General features: G+C 46.3%; 1 protein-coding gene across 2 annotated transcripts in view; it reads left to right on the forward strand.

Annotated features, from left to right (window-relative positions):
* Positions 1–18,051, forward strand: part of SASH3 (SAM and SH3 domain containing 3) — a 78,251-nt gene that overhangs the window by 37,308 nt on the left and 22,892 nt on the right. The window contains exon 2 of one of the 2 annotated variants that reach the window (XM_073589863.1): positions 6,643–6,735. In XM_073589863.1, coding sequence (XP_073445964.1) covers positions 6,643–6,735 — 93 coding nt within the window. Of the gene's footprint in view, positions 1–6,642; positions 6,736–17,506; positions 17,644–18,051 lie in introns of those variants that run through there. The other variant, XM_073589864.1, reaches the window with a different exon arrangement.

Consider the following 18,051-nt stretch of genomic DNA (forward strand, 5'->3'; position numbering starts at 1 on the left):
TTTGCCAGAAAGTGCTCCTCCACCCAGCACTCGCAGTGCATCATTGACACCGGGAACATTGGCCCACATGTCAGATTATGCCTTGCGGATCCTAAAAAGGGACCCCCGCATTGCCAAAATGATGAACGATGACGACTACTGGTTGGCCAGCATCCTGGATCCACGCTATAAAGGCAAATTACAAAACATGCCACAGGAGAACCTTGACCTAATATTGGCTAATAAACACCTGGCCTGAATTGGCCCAATATGCCTTACAGGAGCTCGCTTGCCCAGCTGCAAGTGTGCTATCGGAAAGAGTCTTCAGTGCAGCTGGATCAATCCTGACAGAAAAAAGGACCCGTCTGTCAACCCAAAATGTGGATGATCTAACCTTCATTAAAATGAACCACGCATGGGTTTCCAAGGATTTTGTCCCACCTTCCCCTGATGACACATAGGGTGACAGAAAAATGGCTTGCTTTGGTCCACCTCTTCCTGGTACTTCACCTATTTCGCCTTTTGCATCAGCTGAATGTCCAACATCAACATATGCCACTTTCTAAAACTCCCTAACTGTGCTGCCTCCCCCCCCATGGCCGGGGTCACCACCTAGCACACAACACCGTGCGAGTGCCGTTGCCCTGGACAGGTGGGTAGGCCGACTCTTGGGCGCGGGCACTGGCACAGGGTCCCTCATAGTGCAATCAAGTGTCTCTGACGGTGGTGGTGCACACCCGCCGTCAGACACACCGCTGTACTATGAGGGGCCCAGTGCCAGTACCGACGCCCACGAGTGGGCCCCCCTTGCTTGGGCAGGGCCCCAGCATTTGCAATCTTTACCTCTCCCTGCTCCTCCGCTGTGTAATCTGGGCCGTCAAATCCATACTGTGCCTGACACCGTCTGAGCCTGCCTCCTGAGACATATATTTTGAATGTGTACGCTATCCATACATGTTATCCGGGGATACGGTACCCTTTCTAACCTTTGTGCAATCACGTGCAATCCATACTGGGCCTAACACCGTCTGAGCCTGCCTCCTGAGACATATATTTTGAATGTGTACGCTATCCATACATGTTATCCGGGGATACGGTACCCTTTCTAACCTTTGTGCAATCACGTGCAATCCATACTGGGCCTAACACCGTCTGAGCCTGCCTCCTGAGACATATATTTTGAATGTGTACGCTATCCATACATGTTATCCGGGGATACGGTACCCTTTCTAACCTTTGTGCAATCACGTGCAATCCATACTGGGCCTAACACCGTCTGAGCCTGCCTCCTGAGACATATATTTTGAATGTGTACGCTATCCATACATGTTATCCGGGGATACGGTACCCTTTCTAACCTTTGTGCAATCACGTGCAATCCATACTGTGCCTGACACCGTCTGAGCCTGCCTCCTGAGTCATATATTTTGAATGTGTACGCTATCCATACATGTTATCCAGGGATACGGTACCCTTTCTAACCTTTGTGCAATCACGTGCAATCCATACTGGGCCTGACACCGTCTGAGCCTGCCTCCTGAGACATATATTTTGAATGTGTACGCTATCCATACATGTTATCCAGGGATACGGTACCCTTTCTAACCTTTATGCAATCACGTGCAATCCATACTGGGCGTGAGAACGGCTGGCGAGCTGTTAAGCAAGCTACAGCACCTGTCCAGACAAGTACAGGGATTCCCTAGCGAGGAGACTTATTTGATTGTTTTCAATGTTGGGACAGCAATTTTTGGGGAGCACTATACTCTGGAGAATGATAGATGGGGCCCACCATACACTGGAACATTCCAAAGGTGGACATCAGACACTGGAGCAGCATTTACAGGGCCCATTATACACTAGAGCATTAGAAATGGGGCCCATTATGTTTGGAGCATTATTTGGGCCCATAAGACAGTGGAGCTTCATCCATGGGGACCAACATATACTGTAGCATTATGTGGAGCTCATCATATACTGTTTCAAACATTATATGGGACCAATGATTCTGTATGGAGAAATAGATGGGCCTCGTCATGAGATGTAAAAAGTGAGGTATTTTTCATTGTACTATACCGCTATTTATCTGCCGTATCGGAGCATGATGAGTTGTGGTATGTGTTAAAGGGGCGCTCTTTCGCCCAGGGCACATGAAAACCTGCAGCCAGCCCTCCCCCCCCCACAACTTTAGCCAAATAACCCCCATTTTTCAGTGCGTAACTTATATTATGAAGTTAATTAAGGTTGACAAGCTTAAGTAAGAAGAATTGATGCTTTTGGCATTCAAATGGGCACTGTAGGTGTGTTTCCTGTCCTCCTCTCACTGCCGACTTTTATTCCCCATTGACTTACATTGGGTTTCGTGTTTCGGGACGACCCCGACTTTTCCCTATAATCGGACGATCTTGCTCGACCCGACTTTTGGAAAAGTCGGGTTTCACGAAACGAAACGCGACCCTAAAAAAACAAAAGTCGCTCAACTCTACTTAAGAGGAAAGAGGAAGCGGAACCGTGGGTAGAGAATAGGACTCTCACTAACTGGACTGTATTAGTGTGCTGGGCAGTGCCGCCATCAGGGCATTACTGCCCTGACTGACGTATGGGGCCCGGTGGGCAGAGGGGGCCGCATCGGGCCCGGTCTCCTCTGCTCACCGGGCCCCTACCGGCAGGTAAACCAGGCCCTTAGCGCGGAGTTGCGGGCAGCAGCTAAATGCTATTGACATGCGGGCCCGCCAGCCAGCACGTCAATAGTTAACAGCCGCCAGCCAATCGGAGGTTGGCAGCTGACGTCAGCCGCAGCGTGCACCTCGCCGGCGTCTGACGTCAGTGTCAGTTGCCGGTTAGAGCACGCTTCAGCAGCTTGGAGGGACGGAGCCTCGCCCGCCGCTGGAGCGCGGCCAGGTAAGAAGAACTTGTTTTTGATTTTTTTTATTGTTTTTTTTTACAGGGGCGATCTGGGGGGCCCGGAGCAGAATGCTGGACTGGGGCAGAGTGCTGGAGACTGGGGCAGAATGCTGGACATGGGGCAGAATGCTGTAGACTGGGGCAGAATGCAGGACATGGGGCAGAATGCTGGAGACTGGGGCAGAATGCTGGAGACTGGGGCAGAATGCTGAACATGGGGCAGGATGCTGTAGACTGGGGCAGAATGCTTGACATGGGGCAGAATGCTGGAGACTGGGGCAGAATGCTGGAGACTGGGGCAGAATGCTGGAGACTGGGGGCAGAATGCTGGAGACTGGGGGCAGAATGCTGGACATGGGGGCAGAATGCTGGACATGGGGGCAGAATGGAGATACAGGGCATGATTGGAGACAGATGGGGCAGGGTTGGAGACAGATGGAGACAGATCGCACAGGATCATGGGGCAGGATGGATGCGATGGAGATCATATGGGGAAGAATGGATACTCATGAGGGCGGGATGGGAGAACATATGGCTAAAGCCAGGAATGAGACACATGGGGGTCAGGATGGGGGATAGTATTACCATAGGGGCTAATTAAGGGATATTATTACTGCAGTGATGTATTTAATTTTTTGAGGATATTGTTTTAAATGGGGGGCGGTCCTGTTACTGTGCAGAGTGACACTATGTCGCCTTTTTTTCTTCATGTGGTGTAGTGTAGAAGTTGGGAAAAATTAAGTAATGTGTTCTGCAAGCGGAGCTCTAGATAACTGTGTTATTTCCTGCAGAGACGAGCCGTGGCTGGAAGACGTGATGCGGTCTGTGCTGGATGAATGAAAAGCAAGGATGAAGGACTTCACCTAGAGACATCACTGGTGAGTTAGTGTGTTACCTGTACACTGACACTATACATTGTATACTATATATACAGAGGTCCTGTGTATAATGTCACCAGTGATCACTGTGTTACCTGTACATTATATACAGAGCTCCTGTGTATAATGTCATTGATCACTTAATTACCTGTACACAGACACTGCATACTAAATACAGATCTCCTGTGTATAATGCCACTTGTGGTGATAGTATTATGTTTTTTTTTTATTAATGATCAGTATTGTAGTATTCAGTCACCAAGTGGTGGTAATATGTGGTCTGGGCATGGTGCGGTGTTATTTTTCCCTTGCATGTGCTATTATTTAGTCACTTTGTGGTGGTAATATGTGGTCTGGTCATGGTGCGGTGGTATTTGTTCCTTGTATGTGGTATTATAGGTCACTATGTGGTGGTAATATGTGGTCTGGACATGGTGTAGCGGTATTTGTTCCTTGTATGTGATATTATTGGTCATTTTAAAAATTGAAAAATAAATAAAAATTTACCTAAAGTGTATTGCATATTTTAACAAATATTTAATAGGTTACAGTAAAGTAGAGCCCGGCCAAAAGTGTCTACCCTGTTATGGTGGTGGCTTAAAAAATCTTTAGTCCCTCTCTGTTCTTTCCCCTTTCTTTCTTTTGTTCTCTTTGTTCTTTCTTTCACCTCTTTCTTTCTCTCTTTGTTCCTTCTTTCCCCTCTTTCTTTCTCTCTCCCTCTCTATTCTTTCTTTCTTTCCCCTTTCTTTCTTTATTTCTTTTTTTCTCTCTCTGTTCTTTCTTTCCCCTCTTTCTTTCTTTCTTTCTTTCTTTCTTTCTCTCTGTTCTTTCTTTCTCTCTCCCTCTCTGTTCTTTCTTTCTTTCCCCTCTTTCTTTTTTTCTCTCTCTGTTCTTTCTTCCTTTCTCTCTCTGTTTTTCTCTTTCTTTCTTTCTCTCTGTTCTTTCTTTCTCTCTCCTTTTTCTTTTTTCCCTCTATCTCTGTTCTTTCTTTCTTTTCCTCAGTACCAGTCAGTGTGCCCTCAGTACCAGTCAGTGTGATCAGCAGTGCTAAATGGGTGTGGCGTGGACGTGGGTGTGACTAGTTGTGAAATGGGTGTGGTCGGGCGGCTGGTAACCAATCATCATAGTGGAAGTCATCTGTTTCCATCAACTTTGTTATATGTGGGCAGTGGGCACCTCTAGTAAGGTGGGCACGAGATGGCGGGTCTTGTCACCTCTGCCTCACACATAAGTTACTATGAGGTGTACTTTATTCCTGCCACATTTCTTTCTTGGCCTACTGAGAGAAATATTTTGAACAGTGGAAAGTTATACAACCTGAGGATTGTGCATGTGTGCGCTGCCCACATATATATTTATTTACTTACTCCGACCCCTATATAAACCCTGCCCCTCCGACCGCCGTCCACTTTCCCATGCTCCTGTTCCAATCCTGGGGTCTTTTTTCTCCCCCCTTGGTCCTCCACATGCTGAACATCTGGAATATGACTAGCATTGCGCAATGTGCGCTTGTTCGTCGCCAGATGCAGCGTCGTGTCCAGTGTGTGAGGAGATGGCGACTTGTCTGTGGCGTTATCCCCTCTGCTGACATTTTGGCACAGCCTGTGACGAGGAGCATCTCTTCCTGTGTATCCGGCCACAGGCTGCACATCGGAGGCTGCTTCTTCTATCTGGGGAACTTCATGAAGCAGAAGCCTCTGTGTGACTCATGTGAAGTAACTTTTCTGACAGGTCATGGGTCCAGGTCAGCAGGTGATTGCAGACTATTAGCTGGTTTCAATGTTAAGTACAGGTGAGTCAGGACTAGATGTTGGGTGGAAGAGCCTTCCAGTATTTGTAAGGCCTCATGCACATGCTGAGTATTTGGTGAGTTTTTACCTCAGTATTTATAAGGCTTCGTGCACACGCTGAGTATTTGGTGAGTTTTTCACTCAGTATTTGTAAGGCCTCAGGGACACGCTGAGCATTTGGTGTTTTTTACCTCAGTATTTGTGAGGCCTCGTGCACTTGTTGCGGATTTGCAGAGTTTTTTTACCTCAGTATTTAACCCCTTCCCGCCCCTTGACGCACCGTATGCGTCATGAAAACTAGTGACTTCCCGACCCCGTCACATGACCGGGGCCCTGGCTACCCTTAATCCACCCCTGTCTAGGACGGTAATATTAGATTTGTACAGAGATGTGGAAATCTATTTACCCCATTAAACTTTTTTCACCACTCTACAGATAAAGTCTAATTTTTGATAAAATGTTTGCACTTTATTATAAGACATGAAACAAAAACATTTTTCAAAATAGTTACAAAAATGTCAATAATAACAGATTATAACTTTAAGGCCGGCATCACACTAGCGATGAATACGGACGAGTGCTATGTGATAAAACATCGCATAGCACTCGGACCAGTATTCATCTATGGGGCAGCTCCCATCATCGTTTTTTTCTCGGCTTTATTCTACGTGCGAGTGAAATGCTGCGATTGTCACCGACACTCGGCCGAGTCTCGGCGCACTCGCAACCATATAAGTCTATGGGTGTGAGCGACCCAGCGCACATCACTCGGATATCGGTAATGGAGGAGATGGGGAAATTAGTTTCTCTGTCTCCTCCACAGCTGTGCTCCAATCCTCTCTGTGCGAGATACTCGGAGCACAGTCGCATGACACTCGGCTGCCACTCGCAGCAGAGCAGGAGCCGAAGGTCATTAGCTCTCGTATCGGATGCCATACGCTAGTGTGACCCCGGCCTTAGAGGTAAACTCTATGGATTAAAAAATGTAAGACTCTTCTATGATGTGTTAGTTTTTGGATTTTCACAAGTCATGGTCTGGAGAATAAATGCAAATTTGTAATTTCCTTTCTTTGTTCCCCATTCCTCTTTAGCTGTCATTACAACGTTCCAGTAGTTTTAAGGACTTTGGGAAATCGAAGAGCAGCTCTCCGGTGTGCGACAAGGAATTCAACCTGGAGAATGATGTGAGTCCTCATCTCCTGATCACAGATTATCTCTATTTTACAGAGACTTCATATATCCCATAACTATGTGAATCACAAGACTGAGTGAAACAAAATATATAGTCGGTCAGTAAAAAATGACTGTCCAAACCAAGCACAGTAGCTGGGGTTGCTCATGGTGGAGTAGAGCCGTTCAGTGCTTCTGTAAATCTACTTTTGTGCAACCACCTCAACAAAGAGAGGGAACACAAGTAGATGAAAGGTGTACTGAATTGTTGGGTTAGGAGCTACTATGCTTGATTTGGACAATTATTTTGAGCTTACAAACTCCCTTTAGGACTAAATTGATTTTAAAGGGGAACCACCCAAAATACTTTCTTCATTACTTTATTATTTGCCCCTTGGGTCATTGGCCGAGACACTTGTATTTTGATTAGGGTCATGAGGTTCATTGTTTCTTCTCTGCCTTTTCTCTGTATGTGCTGTGGAATATTAATGATCTACTTATATAAGTAACTAGCTGAAGAGCCCGGCGCTGCCCGGGCATAGTAACTAACTGTGGTTAGTTATAGCAAATTATAATTATCCTCCATCCCATAGTCCCGTGCCCATATACCCATCATACATATCCTCCATCCCATAGGCCCGTGCCCATATACCCATCATACATCCTCCATCCCATAGTCCCATGCCCATATACCCATCATACATATCCTCGTGCCCATATGCCCATCATACATATCCACGATCCCATAGGCCCGTGCCCATATACCCATCATACATATCCTCCATCCCATAGTTGAGTACCCATATACCCATCACACATCCTCCATCCCATAGTCCCATGCCCATATACCCATCATACATATTCACCATCCCATAGTCGAGTGCCCATATACCCATCACACATCCTCCATCCCATAGACCAGTGCCCATATACCCATCACACATCCTCCATCCCATAGTCAACCATTATGACATCATAGTGAGCGGCGGGGCTTGCAACCTATGATGACATCAGCGTCGCCATGGCAACCATTGTGACATCATAATGAGGGGCGAGGCTTGATACACACACACTTTTTCCCCATTATGTAGATAGGGGCAAAATTGTTTGGTGAATTTCACCTCACAACATAGCCTATGACGCTCTCGGGGTCCAGACGGGTGACTGCCATATTTGGTGGCTGTAGCTGCGACGGTGCGGATGCCAATCCCGGACATACACACATACATACACACATACATACATACACATATTTGAGCTTTATATATTAGATATATACAGTTCCCTGCTAAAGTTTTATGCAGGTGTGGAAAATGCTGCAGAGTAAAATGTTTTCAAACATAGAAGAATTAATTGTTTACTTTTATTAATTAAGAAAATGCAAAGAGCATGCAGAAAAGAGAAATGTAAATCCATCACTCCCAGGACTCCTCCTTAATGACACTGGCTGGATGCTGGGGGTCGTTGTCCAGATGCAGAATAAATTTTGAGCTGATCAGATGCCTCCTGATGATATTACATGATGGGTCAGTGTCTGCCTGGATTCCTCAGCATTGAGGACACCAAGAAATGAGAAAAGCTGAGGACAGATGGTGCAGTGGTCGGCCAAGGAAACTTAGCGCAGCAGATAAGACACATCATGTACTTCTCTTTGAAATCAGAAGATGTCCAGCAGAGCCATCAGCTCAGAACTGGCAGCGACCAGCAGTACCAGCTGCACCATCTACTGTTCAGAGAAGCCTGGCCAGAAATAGTGGAAGAAGAATTCTCGTCAAAAACCTTCCACATGGAAACAAAGGCAATTGACTCACCTGAGCACGAAAACACGGACTTGGGGAGCAGAAAAATGCCAGCAGGTCACTAGACTGAGGAATAAAATGTGGAGTATTCGGCTGTAACAGAGGGAGATTGTTTCTGGAAGCTAAAGAGCGGCACATCAGCGAGGGTTTGCAGGAGAGCGGCACATCAGCGAGGGTCTGCAGGAACTGTGACACACGGTGGATGGTCCTGCAGATCTCGGGCTGAATTTCAGGAAACGGAGTTGTGGATTTAGTCAGGAATAGTGGTATCCTCAAAGCAGGGCCAGTTTTAGGCAAAGTGGGACCCTAGACAAAGTTTAAATGGGGTCCCAAATGCTAACATATTGCACATCACACAGAAGCATTTCGATTGTATTCACATGTGCTGAGTTCAGGCCGCTAAATGAGTGTGATCTACAATATTGAAGTCGTTCAACACTTGTTTCCCGGCCTCTTTCCACCGTCTGAATAACAATGATGGAGACAGAACAATCACTAATGGATCAATCTGTCCCCATACAGTATCATGTTATCAACAGCACTTCGACAGTTTACACCCCATAGTCCTCCATATAGTATAATACACTCCCTATAGTCCTCCATATAATATAATGTATATAATGTGCCCCATAGTCCTCCATATAGTATAATACACTCCTCATAGTCCTCCATATAGTATAATACACTCCACATAGCCCTCCTTATATTAAAATAAACTCAGTCCTCCATATAATATAATACACCCCTTCTAGTCCTCCATATATTAAAATACACTGCTCAGTCCTCCATATAGTATAATGCACTCCTCATAGTGCTCCATATAGTATAATACTCCGCCAGTCATCTATGTAGTACAATTCACTTCCCATAGTATAATGCACCCCATAGTTTTTCACATAGTATAATGCATTCCCCACAGTCCTCGATATAGTATAATGCAGCCACCCCAGAGAGCATAATGCAGCCACCCCACAGAGTATAATGCAGCCCCACCATGCAATGTAATGTAACCCCCCCATAGAATATAATGCAGCCACCCCTTATAGTATAATGCTGCCACCCCACAGAATATAATGTAACCCCCCATAGAATATAATGCAGCTCCTCCATAGACTATATGGCAGCCCCTCATAGAGTATAATACAACCCCCATAGAATATAATGCAGCCCCTCATATAGTGTAATGTAGCACCTCCATAGAATACAGTGTAGCCCTCCTCATATAGCATAATGCAGCCCCAATAGAATATTATGTAGCCCCCTCATAAAGTATAATGAAGCCCCCATAGAATATAATCTAGCCCCCATAGAATATAATGCAGCCCACCATAGAATACAATGTAGCCTCCTCATATAGTATAATGTAGCCCCCTCAGAGTATGGTGCAATCACCCCCCATAGAATATAATATAATACAACCCCCCATAGAACATAATGTAGCCCCGAATAGAATATAATACAGCCCACCTCCCATAGAAAATAATGTAGTCCCCCATATTATATAACACAGCCTCCCCCATAGAATATAATGTACCCCCCATGGTATATAACACAGCCACATAGTATATAACACAGCCCACATAGTATATAACACAGCCCACATAGTATATAGCACAGCTGCATAGTATATAACACAGCCCACATGGTATATAACACAGCCCACATAGTATATAACACAGCCCCACATGGTATATAGCACAGCACAACATGGTATATAGCATAGCCCATATGGTATATAGCACAGCAACACATGGCATATAGCACAGACCCACATTGTATACAGCACAGCACCATGGTAAATAGCACAGCCCCACATGGTATACAGCACAGCAGCATGGTAAATAGCACAGCCCCACATGGTATATAGCTCAGCCCCACATGGTATACAGCACAGCATCATGGTATATAGCACAGCCCCACATGGTATACAGCACAGCACCATGGTATATAGTACAGCCCCACAAGGTATAAAGCACAGCACCATGGCATATAGCACAGACCCAAATGGCATATAGCTCAGCCCCACATGGTATACAGCACAGCATCATGATATATAGCACAGCCCCACATGGTATTCAGCACAGCACCATGGTATATAGTACAGCCCCACATAGTATATAGCACATCCCCCCGAGGATGGCCCCACAGTCCAGTACTCACTGTTACATTATAAAAAAACACTATCCTCACCTCTCCTTGTGCCCTCGCTGCTCCCAGCTCCTGTCTCATCGACTGCTCTGCCTGGTACACAGAGAGTGCGCGATGACGTCATCACGCACCCGCAGTGTCAGAGGAAGAGCAGGGAATGATGGGAGAGGGAGCGTCAGCTGACGCGCTCTCCTCCATCATTGCTTTGAACTGTACCAGCATCTATGACGCCGGTATAGTTCAATGTGGTGGCAGGGGGAGTCGGCGCTGGGGGCAGGCGGGCCCCCCTGCCTCACAGGCCCCATAGGGGCTGCATGATGTGCTGCAAGCTGGTGGCCCCTGGGGGAGCGGGGGCCCTAGGCAGCTGCCTGGGCTGCCTGCCCCTAACGCCGGCCCTGCCTCAATGCTGAGAAGTCCTGGCAGATAATTACCCTTCATGTAAAACCAGCAGGAGGCATCTGATCACCTCCAGATTTATTGTGCATTCGGACAACAATACCCAACACTCAGCCAATGTCATTAATAACGAGGAGTCCTGGAGGTGATGATCCGGCCAGACAGAAGTCCTACCAAGATCCGTAAACTATAAGTACAAGTGACGAGAAGAGGTGATGAAGGTGACGGGCAGTCACCAGACACTGATGATGGAGGTGATGAGCAGTCACCAGATACTGATGATTGAGGCGACGGACGGTCACTAGATACTAATGATGGAGGTGACGGGCGGTCATCAGATACTGATGATGGAGGCAATGGGCAGTCACCAGATACTGATGATGGAGGTGACTTGCGGTCACCAGATTCTAATGATGGAGGCAACTTGCGGTCACCAGATACTGATGATGGAGGCGACAGGCAGTCACCAGATACTGATGGAGGTGACGGATGGTCACCAGATACTGATGATGTAGACAATGGATGGTCACCAGATACTGATGATGGAGGCGATGGGCGGTCACCAGATACTGATGATGTAGGCAACAGGCAGTCACCAGATACTGATGATGGAGGCGATGGGCGGTCATCAGATACTGATGATGGCGGCGATGAGCGGTCACCAGATACTGATGATGGAGGTGGCAAGCGGTCACCAGATACTGATGATGAAGGCGATGGACGGTCACCAGACACTAATGATGGGTGGGCACCAGATACTAATGATGGAGGCGATGGGCGGTCACCAGATACTGATGATGGAGATGACGGGCTGTCACCAGATACTGATGATGGAGGCGACAGGCAGTCACCAGATACTGATGATGGAGGCGACGGGCGGTCATCAGATACTGATGATGGAGGCATTGGTCAGTCACCAGATACTGATGATGGAGGTGACGGGCAGTCATCAGACACTGATGATGGAGGTGACGTTATGTCTTCAAATACTAATTATGGAGGAGGCGATTGGTCATCAGATACCGATGGAGTTACATTTCTCTTTTCTCCGCTCACTTTGTATTTTGTTTATTGGTAGAAATAAACCATTATTAACACTTCTATGTATGAAGCTTTTTACCCTGCAGTATTTTTTCCACTCACACATATATATATACATAATATACTAGCAGCAGATCATTGTATGTTCCACTGACTGCATCTTGTCACACTTCAGCAAAATGACATCGACTTCCTCTTTTTTTGCTATCAGGTGATATAATTTCTGAAGTATCACATAAGCACAGGATGCCGCAGCTTCATTTATAGGCTTTCTGACTCAAAAGAGGAAAATGTTGCTGTAAGATGCAAGCGTGATACTTTTAAAATTATTTAGCATTTTTTTAATTTACCAGTGTGATATTGCATATTGCATTTAGAAATGAGCGGTGGAAAGTTTTCTTTATTTACAGAAGAGTTCTCGAAAGGTATAAAACAGAAACCATCAGCCCATAACCTGTGGCCTCAGATACTGGGGGTCACCAGATGGGTTTTTCCATCAACAAACTGATCAGATCATGTGATCACATCAGGTAAAGATGATGGTCCAGCAGGGGTTTCCCTGGCCGGTGATACGAGATTACTACTCAGCTCAGCAGTAAATATTAGAATATTATCCAGTTTGTTTAATTGTATTTTTCTTTTAGATTGGAACTAATTCAGGAGAAATCTGCAGACATTTGCTTTTAGATTAGATGAATCTGGTCCTCAGGACAAAAGCAGAGAATGAGAATGTATTACATGGGCTGTACATTGATGAGCGTCCCCAGGACCCCAGCTGGTACTCCACTTCTTAGAAAATGATTGTGCTTTTACTGAAATTAGAATGCTCACCAGGGTGCAAGAGGAAAAAAAACATCTCTAAAGCTGCAACAACAATTTCATACTGCAATCTTTCTGCTGCACTATTACTGCTACAAGTGAGCTCTTCTGTACAACTACTGTTACATGTGAGCTCTGCTGCACTATTACTGCTACAATTGAGCTCTGCGCACTATTAGTGCTACAAGTGAGCTCTTCTGTACAACTACTGTTACATGTGAGCTCTGCTTCACTATTACTGCTGCAAGTGAGCTCTGCTTGACTATTACTGCTACAAGTAAGCTCTGCTGCACTATTACTGTTACATGTGAGCTCTGCTGCACTATTACTGCTACAAGAGCGCTATGCTGCACTATTACTGCTACAAGTGAGCTCTGCGCACTATTAGTGCTACAAGTGAGCTCTTCTGTACAACTACTGTTACATGTGAGCTCTGCTTCACTATTACTGCTGCAAGTGAGCTCTTCAGCACAACTACTGTTACATGTGAGCTCTGCTGCACTATTACTGCTACAAGTGAGCTCTGCTGCACTATTACTGCTACAAGTGAGCCCTGCTGCACTATTACTGCTACAAGTCTGCTCTGCTGCACTATTACTGCTACAAGTAAGCTCTGCTGCACTATTACTGTTACATGTGAGCTCTGCTGCACTATTACTGCTACAAGTAAGCTCTGCTGCACTATTACTGTTACATGTGAGCTCTGCTGCACTATTACTGCTACAATTGAGCTCTGCGCACTATTAGTGCTACAAGTGAGCTCTTCTGTACAACTACTGTTACATGTGAGCTCTGCTTCACTATTACTGCTGCAAGTGAGCTCTGCTTGACTATTACTGCTACAAGTAAGCTCTGCTGCACTATTACTGTTACATGTGAGCTCTGCTGCACTATTACTGCTACAAGAGCGCTATGCTGCACTATTACTGCTACAAGTGAGCTCTGCGCACTATTAGTGCTACAAGTGAGCTCTTCTGTACAACTACTGTTACATGTGAGCTTTGCTTCACTATTACTGCTGCAAGTGAGCTCTTCAGCACAACTACTGTTACATGTGAGCTCTGCTGCACTATTACTGCTACAAGTGAGCTCTGCTGCACTATTACTGCTACAAGTGAGCCCTGCTGCACTATTACTGCTACAAGTGAGCCCTGCTGCACTATTACTGCTACAAGTCTGCTCTGCTGCACTATTACTGCTACAAGTAAGCTCTGCTGCACTATTACTGTTACATGTGAGCTCTGCTGCACTATTACTGCTACAAGAGCGCTATGCTGCACTATTACTGCTACAAGTGAGCTCTGCGCACTATTAGTGCTACAAGTGAGCTCTGCGCACTATTAGTGCTACAAGTGAGCTCTTCTGTACAACTACTGTTACATGTGAGCTCTGCTTCACTATTACTGCTGCAAGTGAGCTCTTCAGCACAACTACTGTTACATGTGAGCTCTGCTGCACTATTACTGCTACAAGTGAGCTCTGCTGCACTATTACTGCTACAAGAGAGCTATGCTGCACTATTACTGCTACAAGTGAGCTCTGCACACTATTAGTGCTACAAGTGAGCTCTTCTGTACAACTACTGTTACATGTGAGCTCTGCTTCACTATTACTGCTGCAAGTGAGCTCTTCAGCACAACTACTGTTACATGTGAGCTCTGCTGCACTATTACTGCTACAAGTGAGCTCTGCTGCACTATTACTGCTACAAGTGAGCCCTGCTGCACTATTACTGCTACAAGTGAGCACTGCTGCACTATTACTGCTACAAGTGAGCTCTGCTGCACTATTACTGCTACAAGTGAGCTCTTCTGCACAACTACTGTTACATGTGAGCTCTGCTGCACTATTACTGCTACAAGTGAGCTCTGCTTGACTATTACTGCTACAAGTGAGCTCTGCTGCACTATTACTGCTACTAGTGAGCTCTGCTGCACTATTACTGCTACAAGAGAGCTATGCTGCACTATTACTGCTACAAGTGAGCTCTGCGCACTATTAGTGCTACAAGTGAGCTCTTCTGTACAACTACTGTTACATGTGAGCTCTGCTTCACTATTACTGCTGCAAGTGAGCTCTTCAGCACAACTACTGTTACATGTGAGCTCTGCTGCACTATTACTGCTACAAGTGAGCTCTGCTGCACTATTACTGCTACAAGTGAGCCCTGCTGCACTATTACTGCTACAAGTGAGCACTGCTGCACTATTACTGCTACAAGTGAGCTCTGCTGCACTATTACTGCTACAAGTGAGCTCTTCTGCACAACTACTGTTACATGTGAGCTCTGCTGCACTATTACTGCTACAAGTGAGCTCTGCTTGACTATTACTGCTACAAGTGAGCTCTGCTGCACTATTACTGCTGCTAGTGAGCTCTGCTGCACTATTACTGCTACAAGAGAGCTATGCTGCACTATTACTGCTACAAGTGAGCTCTGCGCACTATTAGTGCTACAAGTGAGCTCTTCTGTACAACTACTGTTACATGTGAGCTCTGCTTCACTATTACTGCTGCAAGTGAGCTCTTCAGCACAACTACTGTTACATGTGAGCTCTGCTGCACTATTACTGCTACAAGTGAGCTCTGCTGCACTATTACTGCTACAAGTGAGCCCTGCTGCACTATTACTGCTACAAGTGAGCCCTGCTGCACTATTACTGCTACAAGTGAGCTCTGCTGCACTATTACTGCTACAAGTGAGCTCTTCTGCACAACTACTGTTACATGTGAGCTCTGCTGCACTATTACTGCTACAAGTGAGCTCTGCTTGACTATTACTGCTACAAGTGCGCTCTTCTGCACAACACTTACATGTGAGCTCTGCAGCACTATTACTGCTACATGTGAGCTCTGCTGCACTATTACTGCTACAAGTGAGCTCTTCTGCACAACTACTGTTACATGTGAGCTCTGCTGCACTATTACTGCTACAAGTGAGCTCTGCTTGACTATTACTGCTACAAGTGAGCTCTGCTGCACTATTACTGCTACTAGTGAGCTCTGCTGCACTATTACTGCTACAAGTGAGCTCTTCTGCACAACTACTGTTACATGTGAGCTCTGCTGCACTATTACTGCTACAAGTGAGCTCTGCGCACTATTAGTGCTACAAGTGAGCTCTTCTGTACAACTACTGTTACATGTGAGCTCTGCTGCACTATTACTGCTACAAGTGATCTCTGCTGCACTATTACTGCTACAAGTGAGATCTGCATACTATTACTGTTGCAAGTGAGATCTGCTGCACTATTACTGCTACAAGTGAGCTCTGCTGCACGATCACTGCTACAAGAGAGCTATGCTGCAGTATTTCTGCTACAACTGAGCGCTGCACACTATTACTGCTGCAAGTGAGATCTGCTGCACTATTACTGCTACAAGTGAGCTCTGCTGCACTACTACTGCTACAAGTGAGCTCTGCTGCACTATTACTGCTACAAGAGAGCTATGCTGCACTATTACTGCTACAAGTGAGCTCTGCTGCACTATTACTGCTACAAGTGAGCTCTGCTGCACTATTACTGCTACAAGAGAGCCATGCTGCACTATTACTGCTACAAGTGAGCCCTGCTGCACTATTACTGCTACAAGTGAGCTCTGCTGCACTATTACTGCTACAAATGAGCTCTGCTGCACTATTACTGCTACAAGTGAGCCCTGCTGTACTATTACTGCTACAAGAGAGCCCTGCTGCACTATTACTGCTACAAGTGAGCTCTGCTGCACTATTACTGCTACAAGTGAGCTCTGCTGCACTATTACTGCTACAAGTGAGCTTTGCTGCACTACTACTGTTACATATGAGCTCTGCTGTACTATTACTGCTACAAGTGACCTCTGTGCACTATTATTGCTACATGTAGCCTCTGCTGCACTATTACTGCTACAAGTGAGCTCTGCTGCACAACTACTGTTACATCTGAGCTCTGCTGCACTACTGTGGTGTCCCTGAGGGTTCAGTCGCCACAGAGGTACTGCACCTCATCCAGAGGTGTAGTAACCCACCTCCCAGGTAAGGTGGAGGCACCTGACTGCAATTTTACACCTACATCCAACACAAACAGTATAGCAGAGCACCCTGGATGTACTCTAAGAGAGGATGATCTCATCCCTGCTGGATAGTAAAGGGTGTTGGGAGGAGGGTGGAGCTTGATGGTTAGAGCAGGAGAACAGAAGTTAGGACAGTTCCCTCAGGGGAAGAAGTGGAAGGATTCTGATAGAGGAGCTGCTGGAAGGAGTAGATACCAATGGAAGCTCCCTATAGAGGGAAGGGATCCCAGAGGCACGGACTGGGCATAGGCCACCCATGGGGCTCATTTCACGCTGATTGCCGTCACATGGAGGGATCAGGTTGCAGAAGGGTCTTGGCCCCTATCCTAGTGGAGTGGACAACAGGATTCAGCTAGCAAGCTGACAGCTGTGGCAACTTTAGGGGCCACAGCCACTAACCACAGTTATTTTCACCAGAAAGGCAACCAAAAGGGAGCAAGGAAACGAACTGAGCACATTATCCTATAAGGTCCGTGGCTGCTGGCCTGGGACTCTGACTGTGAGGTGTTGCATAGGAAGAGGTGAGAAAGCAACACAGTGAGATGGCCAGGAAAGGCATATACTGAAGGGAGTGTTGGAAAGGTGTGCTCCATCTGCATGGGAGTTGACTTTGCCCCTCACCTGAAAGACATGGCACCAAATGGGCATCTGTACTGCAGACAGGCTGTGAGTATATCTTTGGAACTGCACCCAGCTGTCTCCTCTGAATTCTTTCCTTGACACTCACTCAACACTGCTACATCTATCATCCTCAAACATTACATCTTCACAACCACTGCCCTGGGACAACAGCTTTGTCAGTGGAGGGCTACTCCAGCTCTACTGCATCACACCATCAGTTCCAGGGGATCTGCACTGCAGCGCTGGTCACCTCCGACCAGAAACCACAGGTGGCGTCACGAACACTTATTACAAACTATTTTCATCCCTTGAAAATATTCCCCTTTTATTGGATGCCCAGGGCCACGGATCGGGTCACCGCCACTGTGACACTGCCCCTTTAAGAAGTGGCCCAGTACCGAGTATTCCCACTGCCCTGGCGGGCACTCCACTACTACTGCTACAAGTGACTTC

The sequence above is a fragment of the Dendrobates tinctorius genome, unplaced genomic scaffold, assembly GCF_039654945.1.
Source record: "Dendrobates tinctorius isolate UK_male_01 unplaced genomic scaffold, ASM3965494v1 ptg000114l, whole genome shotgun sequence".
NCBI classification, from domain to species: Eukaryota; Metazoa; Chordata; class Amphibia; order Anura; family Dendrobatidae; genus Dendrobates; species Dendrobates tinctorius.